Genomic DNA, 24,506 nt, shown 5'->3' with positions numbered 1-24,506 from the left:
GTGAATAGTTATGCACACTGAAGTTTTCTGTTATGTTGATCTAAATGTTGTTGGATTCACACTATAAAAAAAAAAAAAAAAAAACACAACTTCAAAGTTGTAGGCATGTTCTGTGAATGAAATGATGCACACCTTCAAACAATCCATTTTAATTCCAGGTTGTGAGGCAAAAAACCCACAAAAAAAAGGCAAAGGGAGGGGGGGTGAATACTTTTGCAAGGCACTGTATATCACTTTACAAAAGGAGAGTTATGGAAAAAAATTACCTTTGTTAACCCTTTTTCTTCGAAGTCCATATTGTCCACAGGGAGACATTGGGGTATAGATGGGACCTGGAGGACCGGACAGCAAAGCTTTTCAATCCCAGGATGCTGCGTTCCTTCCCCCTATACAGCCTGAGGGCACTTCAGTTTTGTTAACAAGCCCAAGGCAGGAGCAGGACAGGAGAGAAGGAAGACTGGTACACTTAGGAATCACACTCTCACACAAAGAAGGAAACAAGTGACCTGGAGAAGAAACTCATTGAAGCTAGGAGCATTAACCAAGGTAAGTTTTACCATAACTCTGTTTTTCTTCTTCAGAGTCCATAGGGCTCCACAGGGAGATATTGGGGATGTCCCAAAGCATTTGTTCAAGGGCAGGAACGCTCCTAAGCTGATAGGAGAACCCTACGCCCGAAGGAAGCTTCCTGAGAGGCAAATGTAAAGGCATAAAACCTGAGAAAGGTGTGGACAGAAGACCAGGTGGCTGCCTTGCATAGCTGTTCAGCTGAGCCATCACGCCGGGCTGCCCACGAGGGACCCTCAGAGCGAGTAGAATGAGCAGATACTGAAGCCGGCATAGGAAGGCCAGTCTGCGTGTAAGCCTGTGAGACAGTCATGCGAATCCATCTAGCCAGAGTCTGTTTGTTAGCTGGCCATTCCCTCTTGTGGAATCCATATAGGACAAAGAGGGAGTCTGATTTCCTGATGGAAGTAGTGCAGTCCACGTAGTACTTCAGAGCACGGACCACGACCAACAAGGCCTCATCTGCCGAGAGGTCTGGTGAATTAAATGCTGGAACCACAATTTCCTCATTCACGTGGAAGCGAGAAACCACCTTGGGAAGGAAACCTGGGAGTGTACGAAGAAAAGCCCAGTCCTGAAGAAATATTAAAAAGGGGGAGCGACATGAAAGCGCCCTTAAATCTGATACCCGATGGGCAGATGCTATAGCCAGAAGAAAGTCTTCGCAGTGAGCCACTTGACATCCACTGATTCCAGGGGTTCGAATGGAGGTTCCTGAAATGCTTGAAGCACCACTGACAATTCCCTTGGAGCCACAGGAGGAACAAAGGGAGGTTGTTTACGTAGAACACCTTGCATGAAGGTGTGAACATCCGGTATAGTAGCAATTCTGCGCTGAAACCAGATAGACAAAGCAGAGACCTGCACTTTCAGAGATGCTAGGAAAAGGCCTAGATCCAGTCCAGCCTGAAGAAAGGAAAGAATTTTAGAAACCTTAAAGACTTGGAGCACACCATTGGAAATACGTATGCCATATTCTGTGGTAAATCCTGGCTGAGGCCAGTTTACGTGCTCTGAGCATGGTCTGGACCACAGAGCTGGAGAAACACTTAGCCTTAGGAGGAATGTCTCAAGAGCCAAGCCGTTAAAGACAGACGAGCTAGGTTCGGATGTAGACATGGACTCTGAGACAACAGGTCTACTCAGAGAAAAGTTGAAGAGGAACGTCTATGGAGAGCCTTTGAAGAGCGGAGTACTAATGACGTCTGGGCCACGCCGGAGCTATGAACAGGACTGTGCCCCCTACTGTCTGAACTTTCGAAGCACTCGAGGAAGTAGGGATATTCGAGGGAAGAAATATGCCATATGGAAGTTCCATTTCACCGACAAGGCATCTATGAAGGCTGCGTCAGGGTCCTGTGTTCTGGCTCCATAAATTGGAAGTTTGCTGTTGTGTCTTGAGGCTATGAGATCCACTTCCGGAAGACTACATTTGTCCACTAGAAGCTGAAAGACTTCTGGATGTAGAGACCATTCTCCTGCATGCCTGTCGTGACGGCTGAAAAAAAAAAAAAAATCAGCTTCCCAATTGAGAATCCCCAGGATGAACACTGCAGAGATGGCTGGGAGATTGCTTTCGGCCCATGTGAGAATGCAGGATACTTCTGTCATTGCTGACTGACTTCGAGTGCCCCCTTGGTGATTGAGGTAGGCCACTGCCGTGGCGTTGTCGGACTGAATTTGTACTGGCCTGTTTTTCAGAATATTCTAAACCAGAGTGAGAGCTCTGTAAATGGCTCGAAGTTCCAGGATATTGATTGGTTACAGTGCCTCGACTGGAGATCATCGGCCCTGGAAGGAGTGCTGGCCAGTTTCTGCACCCCACGATATAGGTACATGTAGGTAATCCTCCTGAATATCTAGAGATACCATAAAATCCCCAGGCTCCATAACTAGGATATTGGAACGGAGGGTTTCCATACGAAACCTGGGCACCCTGATAAACTTGTTCAGAGATTTGAGGTTGAGGACAGGCCCATGAGACCCATTGGGCTACTGAAAAAGGGTAGAATAATAGCCCTTGCCCAGTTGTGAGGAGGGGGCCCAAATTCTTGCTCCTGAATTCAGTAAAGACTGAATGGCTTTTTGGAGCAGCAGGGCCTTGGTTGGATCCAATGGAGGTCCTGTGCAAAAGAAGTGCTGGGGAGGGGGGGGGGGGGTTGTCACCTCAGGAATGAGAAGGCATATATCGTGGGAGACCACTTCCCTTACCCAGGCATCTGACGTGGTATGCAGAAGGCAGAAACGCTGTCTTGTTTGCCGCCAAAGTAGTCACAATTTTATCCAATTCTGGAACAAATAGGATGTCTCCTGCATAAGGCAGAGACTCTAGAGCCCGTTTTGATACTGAATCGGCTTTCCAGGAATGTAGCCAAAGAATACGGCGGGCCACTACCGAAGTAGCAGATATCCTGGAGGCCAGGAAAGACATATCCATAGCTGCTTCACCTAAGTTGGAAGCTGCATCTCTAGTGTGAGTTATGTAGGACAGCTGTTCCCTCGAAGCATCAGGAGGAAAAGTCTCTTCTAGGGCCTCTGCCCAACTCTTAATGGCTTTTGCCACCCAGACCGTAGCCCTCGCAGGACGAGTAATAGCTCCTGTAAGAGTATATAGGTTTATGACAAGCTTCTATACGTCTATCAGCAGTCTCCTTCAAGGAGGTTGCAGTATGAATGGGTAAGGTGGCATTTTTAACCAGATGTGTTACATGAGAATCCACTGCTGGTGGAACTACCCATTTAGTACAATCAGTAGCTGGAAGAAGGTAAAAGGAACTCAACCATTTTGGAATTTGAAACTTTTTACTGGGCATATTCCAAGCTTCACTCATGTGTTTAGATAGCTGGTCAGAGTGAGGAAACTCTGGTAAAAACAACCTTCTGTCGCTTAAAAAGTGCGTGTTTATTCTTAGGAGCGGGATCATCCTCTTCTATTTGTAGAATAGTTTTAACAGCTCTCACAAGAGCAGGTATATTTAGTTTAGAGGGTGGCTCCTCTTCTCCTGAGACGGAGTCAGAGTGACAAAGATCTGAGTCTTCTGCCTCCCAAGATAATATCTCAGAATCAGATAACTGTGTGGATTGGGACGATATCATAGTACGTTTAGTAGGCTTAGTAGGTAAAGGCTTTTCATTATTGCAGCATTTGCTGAAAAACCGTAAATGAAAAAGAAAATGGCTTCCGTGCGTCTCTGGGGGGGGCAGAGGATGAGGGAGGAGCAGCCCAGGGAACACCAAGACCGCAGTGGAATGGCGCCCTGGACTGGGAGAGGGGCTGCAGGTAGAGCACCTTCTCTCCTTGCTGACATTAACCACTGGGTCCACTGGCCTCCTTACATAAACCCTGTGCCAGTATGTTATATGCCCCGGTGGTCTAGTGGAGTCGTGGGCGTACCAGTGTCGACATCAGCGCCTGCGGTCTATCTCCGGAGGCAAGACTGCGCAACAATGCAGGTCCATGCGAACAGGGTCCCCTGAATTCTGTGCTGCAGTCTGGAGTCCAAGGTGCCTGCTAGCTAGGCCCCCCTTCGGGAGTACCTAGCACAGGCTTGGAGTCACAGTGCCTCAGAGGGGTGATGGGGTGGCAGCACAGACATCCGGAGGACAGTCTGGTGCTGCTCGCCCGTTGTAATAAAAAATAAAAAAAATAAGAAATAAATTAAATCATAAAATAAAACCTTGGGCTGCTTAATGCAGCCATCTGTTATAATGGTGGTCCAGCTCCTGACAGACACCAACGAAACTGAAGTGCCCTCAGGCTGTGGGCAGGGTACAGAGCATCCTGGGTGTAAAGCTTTGCTGTTGGTGTCCGGTTCTCCAGGTCCCACCTACACCCCATTGTCTCTCTGTGGAGCCCTATGGACCCTGAAGAAGACAATGCTGCCCTATAGGGAAATATAATAAGTCATTTAACAATTATGCTTAAAAATAAACATGTCACCACACTCTTCTTCTTGGATAGAATAGATAGAAAGAATATAAAGTAGTGTGACCATTGATGGTAAATAAGCAACATACTTTTAAAGACAGTGATGGAAATACTAAAACAAACTATATGGGGAGCTGGGTTGTGTTTCATTGGATCTAATCATATTGCTATAATTCCTTTAGCAATATATTTCACATATCATTAATTAAAACAAGAACCTGAAATAAAAACGGTGTCTAGTTCTTTCAGGTAAGGTTACAGGTTAGCAGTAAGTTCCCTGTTGGCCACACATGACAATATGCAGCAGTAACTGAAAGATCTGGGAATCTGCCATATACTGACTGAGAAAGACACACCTTTGTGACTGTATACACTGTCAGATCCTAGCACGCCTTACACAAACACAGCTCTGACATCAGCTAGAATCACAAAACAGGTCAAATAAACAGATACGTGTAAATTTACAGACTGTCTAAGTAGCTCTAAATAACAACTAAACATTATAAACAGCAAATATTTTCAGGTAATTGGGAACATTACGTTTCAGGGGAATAAGTCCTTCATCTTTATATGCGGACTAGAATTTAGTTAAATGTACTATAACGGACAGAGCTATAACAGAACACAGGGTGCATCATAGTACTGCATCATAGTGATGTCACCAAGGGACGTGAAAGACATCAAGATGACCTTTCAGTAAGTTTACCAATGGTGAACTGTATCACAGTGATCATACAGAAGCATGCATTGGCACCAAAACCAGGATATGCATAAGCTACACTTTAAATCTACAGTTGGTAAAGACAGGGCTTAGAATGTTCTGGAACACACAGGAAAACTAAACCAGAATCTTTTCCCCTTTTTTTTTTTTTTTTTTAACGTCTACCCAGCATATACAATATAGTAAATTATCCTTCTTTTGTAATCGAGTGCTACTTCTTTATCTACAAATGAAGCACCAAGTAAGTGCACATAGTCTACTAAAAGGAGCTTTCACTTCTACTTGTGGCAACTTGTTTTGTGGCCAATTCAGCAAATCGTATCTGCAACTTGAAAGCTATGACTAACATTGACCACTATGAACGTGTGTAACACTAATTTGGACAGACTACAAGTTTTGCTTGTTGAATTTTTGGACATTTGCTAATAACAAACTTAACTATTAACAAAAACTGTGGTATGGGAGTGGGGAGGAAGCGATTAACTTTCATTTTCTAAACAGGTCAGGTAAAATGGGAGTTAGTATCTGCACCAATTGTCATCAATGTCCCTCAATGGCTATAATTGCTCTACTGTTCTGTATTTTTACCAAGGTCTATACACAGTATAGATGCGGACAATGGCCCTCATTCAGAGCCACTCGCTAGCGGCAGTACGCTCGTTCCGAGCGATGTTCGCACATCTGCGCATGCGTACGGTTTTTAGTACGCATGCGCGAACCAGTCAGTGCGGCCGAAAATCGTTGGTACGCAATATAGCGAGGGCCTGCTATTTTGAGTGACAGAATGAGGCGTATGTGGGTGGTAACAGGGGAAGGTGCTTGAAAACGGGGAGTGGAGATCCGAACGCAGGCGTGCTTAAAGGTCAAAACGGGCGTTTTAAGGGAGTGCATATTTAATACAGCAGCGTCATTGACCACGTCACTTGGTTTTTTTTAACTCAGAACTGCTCGCAAAATAGCGGTTGAAAACACCAACCACAAGAATAGCGAGCAGTTCATACGCTGTACGATGTACTCGATTAATCTAATAAATAGCGGACATGACGTATGGTGCGTGCGGCCAGGGGGCGTTTTTATCAAAAAAACGAGCGTATGTTTTGCTCGCTCGTTCAGACTTAGAGGTGGGAACAGACTGCAATTTGCGAACGGATCATTTGAATAGCCACCCCTTGTTTTTGAACGAACGACCACAAATAGCGAACGGCTCTGAATCAGGCCCAATGTACTATGGGTATAGTAACACTCATTTTAACTATCCACTATATTTTATCATCAGACCATTCAAGGCTTTTTTATATGCAAAATTTGTCTGAAACCATTGGGCGGAATGTACTAAGCATGTGGGCAAAACTCAGAAAATGCCATCTTCTGAGTTTTGGCCTCGTTTCCATATGTACCAAGCTCCGGAATGCAATACATTCCAGAGCTTGGAGTTGGAGGGGAACACTTACCCAGTAGAAGCCTAAAGTTCTCTACCAGTCCTCCCCCCCAGGCGTTGGGCCTGATTCAGAGCCGCTCGCAAAAAGCGAGCACTCGCTCTGAATCAGGGTGACCACCCACAGCTTTTGTGAGCGGCCAGGTGATGGTCGCAACCATCGGGCTTGCGACGAGACCCTTGTGGTAGGGTCTTGTTCCTGCAAGCCCCAGTGAGCTTCTGGCTCTAATAGAGACCCGGAAGCTCACCACTGACATCACTCATGATGTCAGTTGGGCCGCCCCCAAACGGCAGGCGTTCCTTCGGTAACGCCTCAGTTTGGCCAGCCAACCCCCCTCCCCCCGACCCGCCTACCAAACGGGGGGAGCTGTCGATCAACATCGACAGCTGCCCCTTTCGAATGCGAGCGCCGGAGCGAGTGATTTCTCGCTCGCTCCGGGGCTCGTGCACACTGCCCGACCATTGACCTGCTTGTGAGCGCATAGTGCTTGTAAGGGGGTTTCATATCAGGCCCAGTGTGCGCACGCGCACAGGGACTTGTGGGTATTAAACCCGGAAGTCCCTCTGTCGCAAAGAATAGCTCTTATCGGGAGAACTGTCTTTTGCCATTAGAATCTCAATTCTAGGTACATATCAGCATTATTAACGCCAGCATGTATAGCATTACAGATGCGATGCTTAGCACATCCCAAACTTGTGTTACAATACAACGTTAATAGTTAATACACTTTATAGAACGTAGATTTTATATCAATATTTTTTCTTAAAATCAATCTACAAATATAGGAATATTAGTTAAATACCGCAAACTGAAGAATAAATTCTGAATATAACTGGACTTGGAAGAAAATTAGTAATTTCTGAAATGAGCAGGCACATTAGACATTTATCATACAACTTCATTCAATACTGAAAGGCTTGCAACAGACTCAAATATATATGGAAGAGTTTCTGGGTCTGATTCAGTACGGGTTGCTATTGCGATCGCAATAGTGATTATGCACGCAATCTCACTGCAAAGATATGCTAATGAATGAAATCGCAATGCTGTCGCAGCACAACATAAGGACGCCCACTTTACCTTACACACATCCGTAATACAAGTCTGCGAAACCATCGGTAACATTGAGTACCATCGCAGCCTCACGCACATTTGCACAAGGTCAGACCTCACCTTACTCAATTGCTAACCTCGTCACACGCAGTAAAAGCCCATGCTGCATATGGCATCGCAGTGGGTAATTTATGGACGCCTCTGTAACGGCGTTCAAACGCACTGGCACGCCTGCGTTTCGTTGACCAGCCCACTGTCACCACCGCCAAACGGTACTTCCTGTCAATCACTCTGCGATGGGTCTGCATAGTTATTGCAATTACAGTCCCGTTTGCAGTGGAGTCTTCGCGCACTGCGATGCATGCGCAGAATGCAACAATCAGCCGATTGCGTAATCACATTTGCGATCGGTATTGAATCAGACCCTCTGTACATTAGCCTCACTTAAGACAAGACTCAAAAGTGTATATCCTTTACAGGACAGCCCAGGTTTTGGCACCAAAGAGTAGAAGCAAAAGGATTGGTGGTGTTGTCTCTACACACTACCCACTCTCATTACAACAGTGATTCTCAGTGCATGTTTTCCAGGTCTCCTCACAGAATCACAAGTGAAATAAGTAGTACCACCAGTGGATCTTTTAAAAAGCATAATGAAGCAAGGAATCGTGAAATACATGCACTCTTAGGGAGCTGTGAGGACTGGAATTGGGAAACACTGTTTTAGATTATGTTAAAGCTAGTGGGGCTGATGCAGAGTTGGCCAAAATTGTGCTCTAAAATTCAGGCTCAATTTGCATTTGTTTAAAAATAATACACTGCATATACATGTAAAGTTGCAACTGTCACAAGATGTGCAAGTCAGCACCAGTAATCTATGTTCGCAGTTTACCCCAGGCACATGCCACTTACATTTATGCAGAGTTTTGTTTGCAAAATACACTTTAATTAATATTTTAATACTTCTCTACTACATCAAACAAATCCCCCTTTAATGCAAGTAGAAAAAAATAAACAGCTGCATAAAAACATACATAATAGGCTATGTGCTAGAGCCAGAGCTGGCCCTAGCCAAATTAGTGCCCTAGGCAAGATTTTGGGTGGTTCCCCCTTCCCCGTGGGATCCTGAAAAGGGGTGTGGCCAGCACAGCACGGAATCAGTACACACCCTCACCCACCACCCCTATCCCAGCAGTAAGCATCACAGCACCCCGGCCCTCTCCCAGTTCCAAATTTACTTTACCTGAGTGGAGCCTGCAGAGCTGTCCGACTCAAGGTACAGCAAGCCACAGGTTGCAGACCCGCTTTTTCCATCTCAGGCTGGCAGGCCGCATCTGTGTGTGATAATTGCTGGGGGCGGAACCCAGAGCCGTGACTCACTACTCCGAGCTCCGCAAAGGCCCATGGTGCAGTAGTCCTCCCGCAACCACTATCTTATAGTCCTGAATGAGCCTCTGTCCATGCGCAGAAGCTCATTCTGATTGTGTGATGCCTCAGAGCTGGCCCTGCGCTAACCAATAGCCGCTGTCCAGGTGCTCCGCCCCCACAAACTTCTGCCGCTGCCCACTCACTGTTTGCTGCTGCCAAGCCCGATAAGAGCTGTCAGCTGAGCTCTGATCGTGGATGCTACATAGCAGAAGTAGCAGCTGCCAGAGTTTCTGCCCAGCCGGCAGCAGGTGCCAGGCCATGCCTGCTCCAAACCTCCACCGGCCCTAGGCAGGCTTGGATGTCCCTAGGCATTTGCTTAGTTTGTCTATGCCTAGGGCCGGCTCTGGCCAGAGCAATAGAGAAGGCACCAATCAGCATAATGGGTACATTCACACACAGCGAAATCAGAAGTGGCTCGCTACTGCCGGCATCCGTCACTACTTGCTATTTGCACCTGCTCTTGACCACTTGCAAATAATTTTCTCACAAATATATGGAGGCGATTCATTTCAGAGAGAGTTGAATAGCGCCGGGAAGTTGGTCCCGAAGCTATTCAATTCAGCGTGCTTTTTAGTCCAACTATTACAACTTAATTCGGAGAATGACAGTTCTCGCGACAACCTGGGCGTTTAGTCGCGAGAACCGGCATTCTCCGACTAAAGTGAAGACCACAAGGCTGCTGCGCTAGGCAGGGAAACAGCCTCGCGGCCGGCACTTTAGTTGGATTTCTGCTTGCACCCTCAGTAGGGTGTGAGAAGAAATACTTTAGTCAACCTAACAGTGCGCTGAATTGAATAGCTCCAGAAGCTCCCTCCCGGCGCCATCAACTATGTACTGAATTTGGTCCGAAAATGTTTGCATTCTGCCAGCCATACTCTGCCAGCAAGTACAGATTGTGGGGAGGTCACTCACTCTTCACGAGTATCCCAAGTGGGTTACTTGGCCCTTCTGACGTATAGGGAATACCTCTCATCATCAGTAGCCACCTGTTACCAACTCCTTCCACTGCATCCTGGTAGGTTAACTCATTGCCACCAACAATTTCCTACACTAATTTCTGGGTATGTATGATTACACTGCTGCAACACCACCTGGTTGATGACAGATCATTCTCCAGTGGACACTTACTATGGACCAGTGCTGTGCTTGGTAACGGCAGAGGGTCGAGCTTGGAGACACTTGAAATAGATAAGCATTTGGCGCTTTTTTCTGGTAGTTACAATATATGCAAATGCAGAAGTCTTGAAACAAGAAGTTTACGGTGACAACAAAGCTCCCATGTGTTATTAGCCTTAAATGGCCCAATATGATAACTTAGAGAATTAGTGTCTAATATGGCCACACATGTGGCTGACCAAATAAGATGGATCCAGTTTTATAATCTCCTATACAGATTGTACCAGACTCAATTTGTCCGTGCCTTTCTAACCAATGCTGGCTTAACTGCGGCCATGTATGGGATATTTACCATATGTTCTGGACTTGCCTGGTCCGGACCTGGATGTTGACTGACGTCTTTTGAGTTAATTGCTAGGGTTATTGGGACCAGTATCAGTCTAGATCCTCTGTTAACGATGTTTCATATATATCATGGGGAGCTTACATCTAATGATAGTCACATGATGGGATATATCCTTATAGGGACTAAAAAATTATTGGTCTACTATTGGCGTTCTGCTGTAATACAAAGTCTGGAATATATTGAATCCAAGGTTCAAGCACATAAAGGGCGGGATTCATTTGTTTCTACCCCCCTTCGCACCCAACAGAGCTATTCAATTGTTGCTCCTGTCGGGCACGATCAACTGCCGGCGCACCATTTCAGCTTGCACCCTGGGACTCCAGGGAGGGGATAGATGAGGCAGCAACAGCTCAGCCTCGCAAGGGGGTGCCTTGATCACTGATGGACACTTTGGATGTGTCATGTGACCAGAAAGTGCACTGCAGTGTTTAGAAATTGAACCTCAGTCAGCAGCAAGAGAAGACCCAGTTATACAGGTAAGAGAATCACTACTGATGCTTAGTGTAGTGATGGGAGAGTTACAGTGAGTAGAGGGTGAGACAGGCTCCCAGCACTCAGATCCATCTCCATGTGTGCCTCCCCAGCCATTGCCCTCACCGCACGTCACTGCCAATCTAATATTATAGGAATAAATAAATATTATTTGACTCCACTTGGACAGTACCATCATTTTTTTTTTTTTTTTACCAATCAATCAATCATACAGCCCAAGAGCAGACACTTATTAGAAGGGAGTCATTCAGAAGTGGCTGGACCTTGTAGTCTTATTGCCTGAACACTGTGTAATTCACAGATTAAATTTATATATACACACACACACACACACACACACACCTATCACCATCATTTATAAGGCACTGCAGATTCCCCAGTATCAGAGAGATAACAATAATTTGATTACAATGAAATAATACATATCCAACTTAAATAAACAAATATAACAAGACTGGATTATGTTTTCTCTCACTGGCTGGTGATCTGAGAAGGTATTAGAAAATCCAAATACAGTGGTACTCCTATGCGTAGAGTACCCACGCTGATGTGACTGTTGAGGGGGCACAATAAGAAAAATATTTGCAACACAGTTCTAACACATTTACTGGGAGTTTCCACAAGGTCAATTGATTTCTATACTTATAACAATGTACACATACAAAATGAAATGTTTTATTTTTTACTATTATTATTTTTTTAACCAACGCCCTAAACGTAGCCCACATGTAATGTAACACTGCTGTTGTACACATACTATAGTCTGCATTATGTATACGAGTAGAGACAATACCAGGGAGGGATAACATTTATGTGGATGTTGACAACGATTATCATAACCAGAGGAGAGATCCAGAGACAATACTCTAAGGTGTCATTCTCCCCCCTAGCACCAGAAGGGTTAGTGCAAGGTACTGCCTGCTCCCCGGCTGCCAGTGTCCCTTAAACGTGGCCACAGTCACCACACCTGCTGGCTGGGCACTGGGGCTGCTCCCGGGCACCGCACACCCGGGCTGGGATATTTCCGGGCCTACTCACCCTCTCTTGTGTTTCCCGTCCATTCTCTTTTTGTGCCTGACAGGTTGCAGGGGAATATTATCCGTCATCTTGGCCGCTGTAGGGCTGTGGGTGTTGCTGGGAATGCAGGAGGAAGGTGGAGCCTCTCTTCTCCCCTCAGTTTCCTGCTGCTTTGAGTCTGTCTCCTTTATTATTCCGAATCCAGTCCGACTGACACAAGGAGCTGCTGGGCTGAGGGATTGTCCAAAATACAATGTATTGGCTGCACCTACATTAACCCCACTGTGGCCTCCTGACACCTCCGGTGCAGGAAGAGCGGTATACAGTATATCACCACAGGTAACAATCACTAAACCAATTATCATTTGCTCCACACAAAAAAAACTAAACAATACAGCACAAATGTTATGTGTAAATATGTATACATTCTTGTAAAATCTTATTTCATATCTTCAGTGTACATTAGGAACAATTGTGCATTGTAAAGAATGTATATACAGTATACTGTATATGCATACCAGATTTTAGTGTTTCACAATCTTCCTTATTGTTTGGTCTCTCCTCTCCTAAACAATCAGTTATGGACCATAACAAGAAGGAATATAAAATAGGGTAATACTAGTGGTAATATTATGTGCTCACATGCAAAAAAATGAGTGAGAAAAAAAATATATGGTAATTTTATATAGTATAAAACATCAATAGTGTAACCACTCTTAAGTAAGGTACACACTGCTATATATATCGCCCGTTCCACTGAATGGGCGATATATCTATCGTGCATCACCGAGTGTGTACAGTAGATATTTCTGTGAACAATGTCGTTCACAGACATAACCGATCCGCTGTGCAGCACAGCAGATGAGGATATATCGGTCATCTGCTGGTGTGTACAGAAACCTGCCGATTGCCCAGACACCTGCTGTACGTCGTGAGTGATAGCTCAATTGGGCAGGCAAATTTAAATATCTTCTTCAGGGTACATAGGCTCCACAGGGAGACCTTGGGATGTAGGTGATGGGAACCAATCCGGGCACCACGCAGTTAAAGATTTCAGCTCCAAGGATGCATTGGGTCCACTCTCCCCATACCCCGCCCCCGAGCCAGAGGCACCTGTTTCGTTGGTGCCCGGCCTGAGTCGGGTCACCATTTTGCAGGGGGGCTGTTCATCAGCCCATAAAGCTTATTTTATTTACTTTACTTAAGAATAGAGCAAGCAGCAGCAGACTGTCCGAGGGACGTCTGTGCTGCTGCTCCACCACCCCTCCAGTGTCGCAACTGATCTGGGGATCTCGGCGGGCTTTCCAGGGGTCAGCGCTAGCCAGGGCCCCCGGAGAGGACCCAGACTGCACCCGGACATAAGGGAACAGGTGACCCACGTGTAATGGCAGTTGATACCTCCAATCTCAGGGGACAGACCGGAGGTGCTGGGGGTGAATGTAGGCTCCGGCCATCGCGTTCCACTTGACCACCAGGGACATATTGGTGCGGTAAACCAGCGTCCCAGGGGTTAATAATCAGCCAGGGGAGACAGCTTCCTTGTTTAAGCAGCTCCTCCCCTCAGCTCAGCACACCCTTCCACTGCGGTCTGGGTTCCCTGAGCTGCTCTCCTCCTCCGAACACGCCCCCTATGAGGTCTCCGGTATCCATTTTCTAAGGTGCAGTCGCAGTTCTCCCAGGACAGCTCTCTCCCCAAAGTCAGTGTACTCTCCCCAGGGTCAGCGTATGTAGCGCTATTTCCTACCAGACACTACGTCTGTGTAGTTGTATAGTGCCGCCTTGCAGCGTCTTTCCTGCATTGTATGTGACTTGTGCTAGCGCTATCTATCTGTGTATTTTTTTCTATCTTTCAACTTATGACTACACCCTTCCTTCCTTCTGCCCTAAATACAGGTGTTGTTAGGGTAGCTCATACCTGACCTCCCACATATATATATATATATATATATATATATAATTCAATATTTCTGAGCTCTGTCACATACTGTTGTGTGCTGTACTGTGCCATATTTTGGCAACGGGTCCCTGCAGCTTACTCAAACATAAGACAGGACCTGTATATTGCTCCCTGTTAGTATCTATACATTCTCTTAGTTGCTTTGTACACAGGGTCTCATTCAGACCCGCTCGCAAGCGGGTCGATGGTGTGGCACTGCGCACGCGAGCCCCGGAGCGAGTGAGAAATTCACTCGCTCCGGAGCTCGCTACAAACGGGGCGGCTGTCGATGTTGATCGACAGCTCGCCCCGTTTTGTAGGCGGGTCGGGGGGGGTGTCTGGCCAAATGGAGGCGTTCCCGGGAACGCCTGCCGTTTGAGGGCGGCCCTACTGACATCACTCGTGATGTCAGTAGTGAGCTTCCTGCTCTATTAGAGCAGGAAGCTCACTGGGGCTTGCGGCAGACGAGACCCTACCACAAGAGTCTCGTCGCAAGCCCGATGGTCGCGACCATCACCTGGCCGCTCGCAAAAACTGTGGGTGGTCACCCACAGCTTAGCAGGCGGCCAGGAGGCCGGCTACAAAAAAAAAAAGTCCGCCCTCATTCAGAGCGAGTGCTCGCTTTTTGCGAGCGGCTCTGAATGAGGTCCACAGTGCGCTATTGTGCGTCATTTACCCTGCAGACTTGTCTGACAAGGGTAATGAACACATTCCTGTACTTATGTCGCAATCTTGCAGTTTTCAGTGAGGAGGATGTGGTTCGGGATGGGTTATGTATGACGTGTTATAACCCGTCATGCGCCTCGAACCCCCCGACATCAGTACAGGAGCCTGGCAAACGCCGGGTAAGAGGTATCAACCTCAGAAACATTTGACCTCATGTTACCCAGTTCCTGAGGCTCATTGTAAGTGGGAATCTCCCCCTGCAGTGGATTCACACGTTACACGGTTAATTAAAGGGGCAATGTTGTCTATGCCTTCCATTTCTTCCTTAAAGGATCCTACGGATAGGAAGGTGGAAACTTGTCTGGCTACAGACATCTCATCTAACCAAGGGTAGCCTCTTTTGGATCCCGGACTGGATACTCATAACAACGGACGCCAGTCTATGGGGATGGGGCGCAGTGACGAGTCCACACTCCTTTCAGGGCCGGTGGACAACGGTAGAGGCATCCCTGCCCATCAACATATTGGAACTTCGGACTGTGTACAGGGCGCTCATGATGGCAAAGCACATTCTTCGCTGAAAGCCTGTGCAGGTTCAGTCCGACAATGCCACCACAGTGGCATACATCAACCATCAAGGAGGCACTCGAAGTTGGGCAGCAATGACAGAAGTGTCACGCACTTTGACATGGGCAGAATCTCATCTCCCGGCCATTTCGGCAGTGTTCATTCCGGGAGTTCTCAATTGGGAAGCGGACTTCCTCAGCCGTCAGGACATGCATCCAGGGGAATGGTCTCTTCAACAAGAGGTGTTTCAACTCCTAGTGGAAAAATTGTGTCTCCAACAGGTGGACGTCATGGCCTCCCGACACAATCACAAGTTACCAGCATACGGGTCCAGAACAAGAGATGCCGCAGCAAGCCTGGTGGCTGTTCTGTCAGTAAAATGGACCCTCCGGTTTGTGTACCTATTTCCTCCAGTCTCCCTGAGTCTTCCCGGAAGTTCAAGCAAGACGGAGACACTGTCCTCCTGGTAGCTCCAGCTTGGCCCAGACATCATTGGTACTTAGATCTTCGGAGTCTCTCCATCAACACTCCGTTCCTGCTGCCTCAACATCCGGACCTGTTGTCAGGGTCCTTGCCTTTACCCGGACCTGGATCGTCTGTATTTGACGGCATGACTCTTGAGACATCCCTCCTATGGTCAAAAGGATTCTCTAGCTCGGTCATCAACACGATGCTTAGAGCGCGTAAACCTGCCTCCGCCAGGATCTACCACAGAGTGTGGCATACATATTTCTACTGGTGTTGTACAAGAGCTTACAACCCTCAGGTGTTTAGAATTTCCAGAATACGAGCATTCCTTGAAGCTGAGTTGGACCTTGGACTACGCCTGGCCTAGTTGAAAGTGCATGTCTCTGAACTATCAGGTGGTTCCAACGTAGAATTGCTCCACTTCCGGATATCCACACCTTCCTCGAGGGTGTCCCCCGGATTCAACCTCCCTTTCTCCCACCAGTGGCTCCTTGGGATTTGGCATTAGTTCTCCGGGCCCTCCAGGGTCCTCCATTTCAACCACTAGATTCAGTGGATCTTAAGTGGTTAACAGCTAAGACTCTTTTTCTTCTGGCTATTGCATCTGCCAGGATGGTGTCAGAATTGGGAGCGCTCTCATGTCGTCCTCCTTTTATGATATTTCACCAGGACAGGGCAGTGCTTCGTACTCGCCCTGAGTTCCTTCCTAAGGTTGTTTCTAGTTTCCATATTAATCAGGAAATTATTGTATCGCCGTTTCTATCACCAGACCTTTCGGCTGGTGAGGCCTCATTGGATGTGGTCTGCGCCTTCTGGATTTATGTGGACCGGACCAGTTCTCTTCGGAATCAGACTTCTTGTTTGTGCTCTATGGATTTCACAAGAAGGGATGGCCAGCAATAAACATTGACTAGATGGCTTTGTATGACTATCTCAGAAGCTTACACGCAGGCAGGCCTGCCTGTTCCAACTTCTGTTGAGGCTGATTCTACTCAGTCTGTGGGTCCCTCGTGGGCAGCTCGCTGTGGTGCCTCGGCTGTTCAGCTTTGTAAGGTGGCCACGCGGTCTTCTGTCCAGACCTTTCTGAGGTTCTATGCCTTTGATACCTTTGCCTCTCAGGTGCTTCCTTTGGGCGCCGGATTCTCCTCTCAGCACAGGAGCGTCCCCACCCTTAAAAAGACTGCTTTGGGATATCCCCAAGGTCTCCCTGTGGAGCCTATGGACCCTGAAGAAGAAAATGAGAGTTATGGTAAGAACATACCTTGGTTAACTCTCTATCTTCGAAGTCCATAGGGTCCACAGGGCATCCGCCCTGACGCACCTGGCTTCATATGGGCTATCATTCTGGTCACTGGTTTCCCATCTCCTTCTCTGTGAAAGTGATTCTTGAGTGTTCTAGTCTTCCTTCTCTCCTATCCTCTTCCGGCCTTTGGCTTGTTATTAACGGAGGTGTCTCTGGCTTGGGCGTGGGGTATAGGGAGAGTGGACCCAATGCATCCTGCGTGGTGCCCGGATTGGTTCCCATCGCCTACACCCCAAAATCTCCCTGTGCACCCTATGAGATGTCAGCACTAACTGCTCAGACATATTACCTAAACGATTGGTAAGTGTTTATACACTTACCAATTGTTAGGTCACCCAAACTAGTGTGTACCCAGCTTAGTGTGCAAAAACAAATAGGTTCTCCACTTCCCAGGTGTTATTAACTCCGTACTAGAGTGATACTTGCAAGGTTGCCTTTAGTATGTCCTCATGGTTCTGGTTCCTTAAGTTGCTGCTGGGGCTCAAAAACACAAAAATCCTGCAATAGTGTAATATGGGATGGCGTTTAAGATGGCATTGGTTCCCGCAGGCAAACTCCGAATTACTAGGTGGCCCCATCAGGTCCCTAATTGAATGGGCCCATTGCAAAAAACATGCAGAATATAGTGTTTCTGCATGGGCCCATAAAGAACGATGAATAGGCTCCAGTATCACTTCATATAACAATCAGGGGTGCCAAAAGGGGGGGGGGTTTCTTGATGGAGGGGACAGGCAGGAGCACTGGTCCACCCACGCCAAAACCCCTCCCTTATATGTCATTGGCAACAGCCTGTACCTCCCCAGCCCAGCACACAATGCTCTGTGCTGGGATGCAGTGGGACCAGGGAGGCTGCTGCCACTGACCAGCAGCAGAAGTCTTCTCTGGCTGTACAGGTGGGGGGGGGGGGGGTTGGGAACTGAGATCAAACTGATTGTTCCCCTCCCTCCTGGATTTGCCCATGGCTGAGGAGCACATCAAATCCTTATTTTTTTAAGTAGACGTGGCCATGCACTCCTCTTCATAAAATTAACGGGACCTGGCAAGGCTCTCTACAGCCCTGATAACAGTCAAGCTCCCTTATGACCTTTTTATTAATATGCATTTCTAGACATATTGTTCATGAACAAACATCTGTTTCCTCCACAGTCCTTTCCACGGCAACAGACATCAGCCAAGGCCTCCAAGCCTTACTGGCCAAACAGGCCTGGGCTACTAGACGTCCACCTGCCAGGTCTGAGGACAAGCCTGCAGCCTGAGGGGGCGGCCTCTCTTTGGGGGCTCCCAGGGTGGGAGGCAGACTTCTTCAATTCGCCCAAGTGTGGCATCAAACCACGTCAGATATCTGGGGTCCCCGACAGATATGCCCCCTCCTTCCTGAGGTGACCCCCCCAACAGTTCTTTTGCAGAGGACCTCCATCTAACTCAACCAAGGCCCTGCTACTCCACAAAGCCATTCAGTACTTACTGAATTCAGGAGTAATAATTTTAGTAGCCTCCTCTCAACGGGGCAAGGGCTATAATTCTACCCTTTTCTTTGTTCAGAAGCCCAATGGGTCTCATCGGCCTATCCTCAATCTCAAATCTCTGAACAAGTTTATCAGGGTGCCCAAGTTTCGTATGGAAACTCTCCGTTCTACTATCCTAGCTATGGAACCTGGAGATTTTATGGTATCCCTGGACATTCATGACATTTACCTACATGTACTAATAGCGCCTTCTCATCAACAATATCTCTTGCCTCTCAACAGCCCCTCGGGTCTTTACCAAGATCATGGCAGTTATGGCAGCCTCTCTTTGTCGTCAAGGGATCAGACTGCTCCCATACTTGGACGATCTTTTGCTGTTGGCAAGCTCCCCCGAGACTTTTCAACGTCATCTACAGGTAAAAATTACCTTTCTACAAATGCACGGTTGGCTGACCAACTAAAAAAGTCTTTCCTGACACCCTCTCAAAAGATGGTACATTTGGGAGCCCTCCTGGACTCTCGAGTTCAGAGAATCTTCCTGACGGCAGACAAGATTTCAGCACTACAGTACAGACTACGTATACTGCTTCACAATCGCAGAGTGTCAGTTCACTCTGCAATACAGGCCTTGGGATCAATGGTGTCCACCTTCAAAATGGTGGAGTTCACCCAGATTCACTCCAAGCCCCTACAACACCTGATCCTGTCCAGGTGGAATGGTCTACCCCATCTTCTCAAATCCCAGATGATGAGCCTCCCCCCAGAGGTTCGCCTGTCCCTAGCCTGATGGCTACAGACCCCCCATTTGAACCAGGGTCGTCCCTTTTGGATCCTGGACTGGTCTCTCCTCACAACAGATGCAAGCCTCCGAGGGGTGGGGCGCAGTAACCGGCCAACACTCCTTCCAGGGCCGATTGGCAACATTGCCTTGACTGGGGACAATCAACATACTGGTATGTAACCGGCCTCAGCCAGGATTTACCACAGAATTTGGCATTCATATTTCCAATGGTGTGCTCCACAAAACTATAGCTGGGCATCCACTATACAATTTTCTGTCAGATATCTGTCCAATCTGGCTGGTTGGAATGAAAACCTGGTAATGTATGGGAGCAAATGACAGTCGATCATATTGTTTTAAACACTGAAAAAAAGGACAAAATAAAATTGTTCAAATTGGTTAAATTTGTGTGTTTTAACCAATTTGTCTGAACAACCATTTTTGGCTATTTTCCAGTGTTTGTGAGCAAATGGACGATTTTCATTTGCTCCCATACATTACCAGGTTTTCATTCCAACCAGCCAGATTGGATAGATATTTGACAGAAAATGGTATAGTGGATGCCAAGCTTTAGACCCTCAGGTCTTTAAAGTTTCTTGAATTTTTGCCGTTCTTCAGGCTGGACTGAATCTAGGCCTCCGCCTGGCAACTCTCAAGGTGCAAGTTTCTGCTTTGTCTATCTGGTTTCAGCGCAAGATTGCTTCCATACCGGATGTCCCCACCTTCATGCAAGGTGTTCTATGTACACAACCTACCTTTATTCCTCCTGTGGCTCCATGGGATTTGTCAGTGATGCTCAAAGCACTTCAGGAACCTCCATTTGAACTTCTGAAATCAGTGGATATCAAATGGCTCACTATGAAGATTCTGTTTCTTCTGGCTATAGCATCTGCCCGTAGGATATCGGAGTTAGGGGCGCTATCATGTCGCTCCCTCTTTTTGATATTTCATCAGGATAGGGCTATTCTTTGAACACACCCAGGCTTCTTTCCCAAGGTGGTTTCTCGCTTCCACTTGAATGCAGAAATTGTGGTTCTGGCTTTTAAGTCACCAGACCCCTCGGCAGGTGAGGCTTCTTTGGATGTGGTCCGTGCTCTAAAGATCTATGTGGACCGTACTACTTCCAACTGGAAATTGAACTCCCTCTTAGTCCTATATGGATTCCACAAGAAGGGATGGCCAGCTAACAAACAGACTCTGGCCAGATGGATTTGCATGACTATCTAACAGGCTTACACGCAGGGCCTTCCTGTGCCGACTACAGTCTCTGCTCATTCTACTTGCTCTGTGGGTCTCTTGTTCATACACAGATACAGCCCACAGACCAGATGCAAAAATGCATTGCAGTGGTGACTACACACACACAGGACAAGTATAAGAACCGACCCATGTGCAGCCACATACATCAGGACCTCTATAAAAACAAACACAGACATGCCTACAGCATGTGAACAACTGCACAGTACAAAAGGCAGTGATAGCAGTTCGCACAACAGATGCCCCTAGTGGAAGTCTGGTGCAACTAGATTGATGGTTAGGGGTCCCTAAGGATCTGACTCCAATATGTGATCTCATATTGGATTCCTCAGAGAGACCCCATATAATGGCCAGAATAAAAAACAGATTATTGAAATTCATGCTTGACACTGGATCAGAAATTTCAATCACCAATGTTGAACATGATTTACAGCCAGACAGCCCTCAGTGTGTGGTGATTGGATTTGATCACCAAGGGGGGGGGGGTGAGAGCCCATAGAATTTACAAAATCAATTTACAAATCAGCAATAACCTCACATTAAAAATCCCAATGTGGTATTATTCTGGTTCTGATAACATCATTGGAACTGATGTAATGACATAGAATGGGTGGATCGTAGATTTAGTGAATTGCATGTTGTGGAGAGGCCAGAGAAACTCAAAGGTCTGTATGATAAAGCAACATCACCTAGGACCACCCATAAATGCAATTGGAGACACTGCTAATATGATAGTACACAAATGGCCAGAGATCTCTCACAATAGAGGCCTTGAACCAATTGTGTACCAATACCAAGAACTATGGGCCCAAGGAAAAAATTACTGTGATGTCAAGATGGTTGATATCCAAATGGACATACAAGGTCCAGATCCACCACCTCAACATCAATATCATTTTCACCCTGAAGCCTTGGAATCAGTTATAGAAGCTGTGACTGGTTAGAGTCAATGGGGATTCCAAGTGCAATAATCCTCTATGGCCTGTTAAAAAGAAATTACAAATATCTGGAGAATTACCATTGATCTCAGAGTTTTGAATAAGTACACCCCAATGTCGGCACAAGTGGTTGCAGAAACATCAGACATAATAGCAAGAATAAATGGCAAAAGCCAAGTGTTCTCTACCATTAATGTAGCAAATGGTTTCTTCCCAATATTATTGACAGAAGACTGCCGTTACAAATTTGCATTCACTGTGCAATATACACAATACATGTTTTGCGTATTACCCCAAGGATTACACAGCAGTCCCACATATTTTCACCAGGCACTAGCAAAAGTGTTGAGTGCATTTTCACAACCAGATTGCCTATTGTAATATGTGGATGATTTACTCCTCCATACAGACACTATGGATGAGCACTTAACTCTTCTATAGGAATTGTTAGGGCTCCTTTTTCATGCAGGGCTCCTCATAAGGAAAACCTGGCTAGGTCAGAGGTCATATGCCTAGGGGGTTAAGATTTCTCATGGGACAAAAGGTATAATGGCTGCCCGTATTGAAGCAATGGTCAAGTTTCCCAAGCCTGGTACTCTAGAAGACTTACACAAGTTCTCGGGGGTTGCAAACTTCATGAGGGAGTTCATAGAGGATTTTGCAATAAAAGCAAAGCCCCTCTATGTACTGCTAAGAGGTGAGGAACTTCATTAAAAGACTGGGCAGAAACACAGGAAGTGGCATTTTCTACCCTGAAAATAAGTCTTTCCTCTGCCCCAGTGCTAGCCACTCCACACCCAGAAGATAAAATGGCCATTCAGTCCCATGCTGGCCCAGAGTCTATATCAGTGGTCCTGCTACAACAAGTAGGATCTGTGAGTAGACCACTAGGGTATTTCTCCAGGCTTCTTTCTTCAGTAGAAAAAGGTTTTGATGAATGTGCTAAACAATTGGCTCCAATCCATTACGCTGTCAAAGTGACAGAACATATTGTAGGTTTCAGACCACTGGTGGTGCAGACCCCTCACTCTCCATTGACCCTTCTACTTCAGGACACACTCCCTGGAGTCTCCTAGCAGAGGTTTAATGGAGATGGATAATGCAACTGAGTGGACGTAACCTCACCATAAGCCACAAAGCCAAATATGTTTTGGCTCAACTGCTAAATACAGCAGGAACAGAACATGACTGTGGACAAATTCCATTCACTAAACCTAACCACCTTTTATGACAGACCACACATCCAGATGACAAAGTCATCTTTGTTGATGGGTCCCACTCACACACTGATGGGTCATATGTGACAGGTTATGCAGTCTTGAATGAGACTACAGAACTTCAGATTCTTGTTAGACTACCAGGCCACCTGTCAGCACAAAGGACTGAATTGGAGGCAGTAAAGAAAGCACTACTTCTTCAACCTCCAGGCCCACATACTATATAAAGCAACAGTGCATATTTAGTTTTGTCTCTTACTATGCACCTGGAGACATGGCAGAAGTGTGGATTCGTGGACAGCCACAATAAACCTCTGGCGCAAGTTTCAGTTCTAAAAGAACTTTTGGAATGGGGTAAGCCCCATCCTGATGATGCAGCAATGATCAAAGGGCCTGCACATCAAAAGGGGATCGATCCCCTGATCTTGGGTAACAATGCAGCGGATGAAGCGGCAAAAATGGCAGCAATATCTGAGATCTTTCGGGAACCGGATGCTGAAACTTTGCCCTCAGTCCAGGTGGCAGTATGTAAAAAAGCCCATTCATGAAGGGCCGGTGTCATTTGAAGAGGAACAGGCAAAAGACTCTGTTCTTATGACTCACAGAATTTCACCACAAGATCCCTGGTCTATCAGACAAAGTATACTGTGCCATTTACATGGAGAAGGATTAGAAACTGTCCCCCTTCTGTACCCTCACATCTTCAAGTGGAACTGACAAGGCTCGATCATCATCAGCTTCTAGGACACCTTGGCCGGGATAAACTCTTATCACTTTTAAAAGATAAATTATACTGGCCAGGAATGTCAAAAACTGTAGAAAATGTTACCCAACAATATCTTGTGTGTGCTCAAATCAACCCTTGGGCATCAGTTCTTAAGTATTACAGCATGTGCCTACTGCAGAAGGGCCATGGGCTGTTTTACATATTGATTTCATAGGACCACTACCAGTCGGCAGCCGCAATTGTCAGTATGCATTGGTAGACATAGATGTTTTTTATAAATGGGTAGTCATCCAAATGGTGAATGACTCCGCTTCCACAACAACACGTGTCCTATGGGAACAAAGTTGGGGAACACTTGGCACTTGAGTTTGTTAAGTATTTGAATATTAATTTTTATAATCTAAATTTTACACATTGATTTGATCACAGTTCTGTTCATTTCTTGGATCTGAATATCTCCTCAAAGGGCTCAAATATTTATACAGTCAACTATAAAAAAAAGTAGATACTAATAATTATCTTAAGTTTAGTAGCAATCACTGCAAACCTTGGCTTTGGAAAATTCCTCAAAGCCAGTTTAATAAATTGCGACACAATTGTTCTAATCAAGAGGATTTTTGTGTACAGGCAGATCAACTACTTACAGACTTTTTAGAAAGAGGTTACCCTAAACCCATGTTAGTCAGCTTATGATAGATCTTTGAAATTAGTAAGAACTGACCTTCTAATCCCTAAATCTAGCAAGTTGGATCATGATAAAATAGATGAGAAAATCTTTAGTGTGGATAAATCAAATAACCAAATGTTTTATATGTCCAAATGTAATAATAAATCACATACAATTAAAAAAGTATTGATGGAAAATTATAATATATTACAGCAGGATCCTATTCTTAATGAAATATTGGACCCCCATCTTAGAGTTGTGTTTAAGAAAAATAGCAGCCTAAAAAATATCCTGACCCCAATGTTCTGAAATCTCATATTCGTGTAGTGGGAATTGGTTGCCCCCTCCTTTA

General features: G+C 46.1%; 1 protein-coding gene and 1 long non-coding RNA gene across 2 annotated transcripts in view; one reads left to right on the top strand and one right to left on the bottom strand.

Moving 5' to 3' along the window:
* Positions 1-12,388, bottom strand: part of ATP9A (ATPase phospholipid transporting 9A) — a 134,427-nt gene extending 122,039 nt beyond the window's left edge. Inside the window, exon 1 of the mRNA XM_088458051.1 lies at positions 12,183-12,388. Coding sequence (XP_088314177.1) covers positions 12,183-12,250 — 68 coding nt within the window. The 5' untranslated portion in view covers positions 12,251-12,388. The remainder of the gene's footprint in view (positions 1-12,182) is intronic.
* The window catches only part of LOC148474884 (uncharacterized), a 74,717-nt gene continuing 62,547 nt past the window's right edge, over positions 12,337-24,506 (top strand). The window contains exon 1 of the long non-coding RNA XR_015872819.1: positions 12,337-12,500. This is a non-coding gene — a long non-coding RNA (uncharacterized LOC148474884). The remainder of the gene's footprint in view (positions 12,501-24,506) is intronic.

Source organism: Taudactylus pleione, unplaced genomic scaffold (genome assembly GCF_031769625.1).
Source record: "Taudactylus pleione unplaced genomic scaffold, aTauple2 ptg000803l, whole genome shotgun sequence".
Taxonomy (NCBI): domain Eukaryota; kingdom Metazoa; phylum Chordata; class Amphibia; order Anura; family Myobatrachidae; genus Taudactylus; species Taudactylus pleione.
This window is presented reverse-complemented; position numbering and strand designations above follow the sequence as displayed.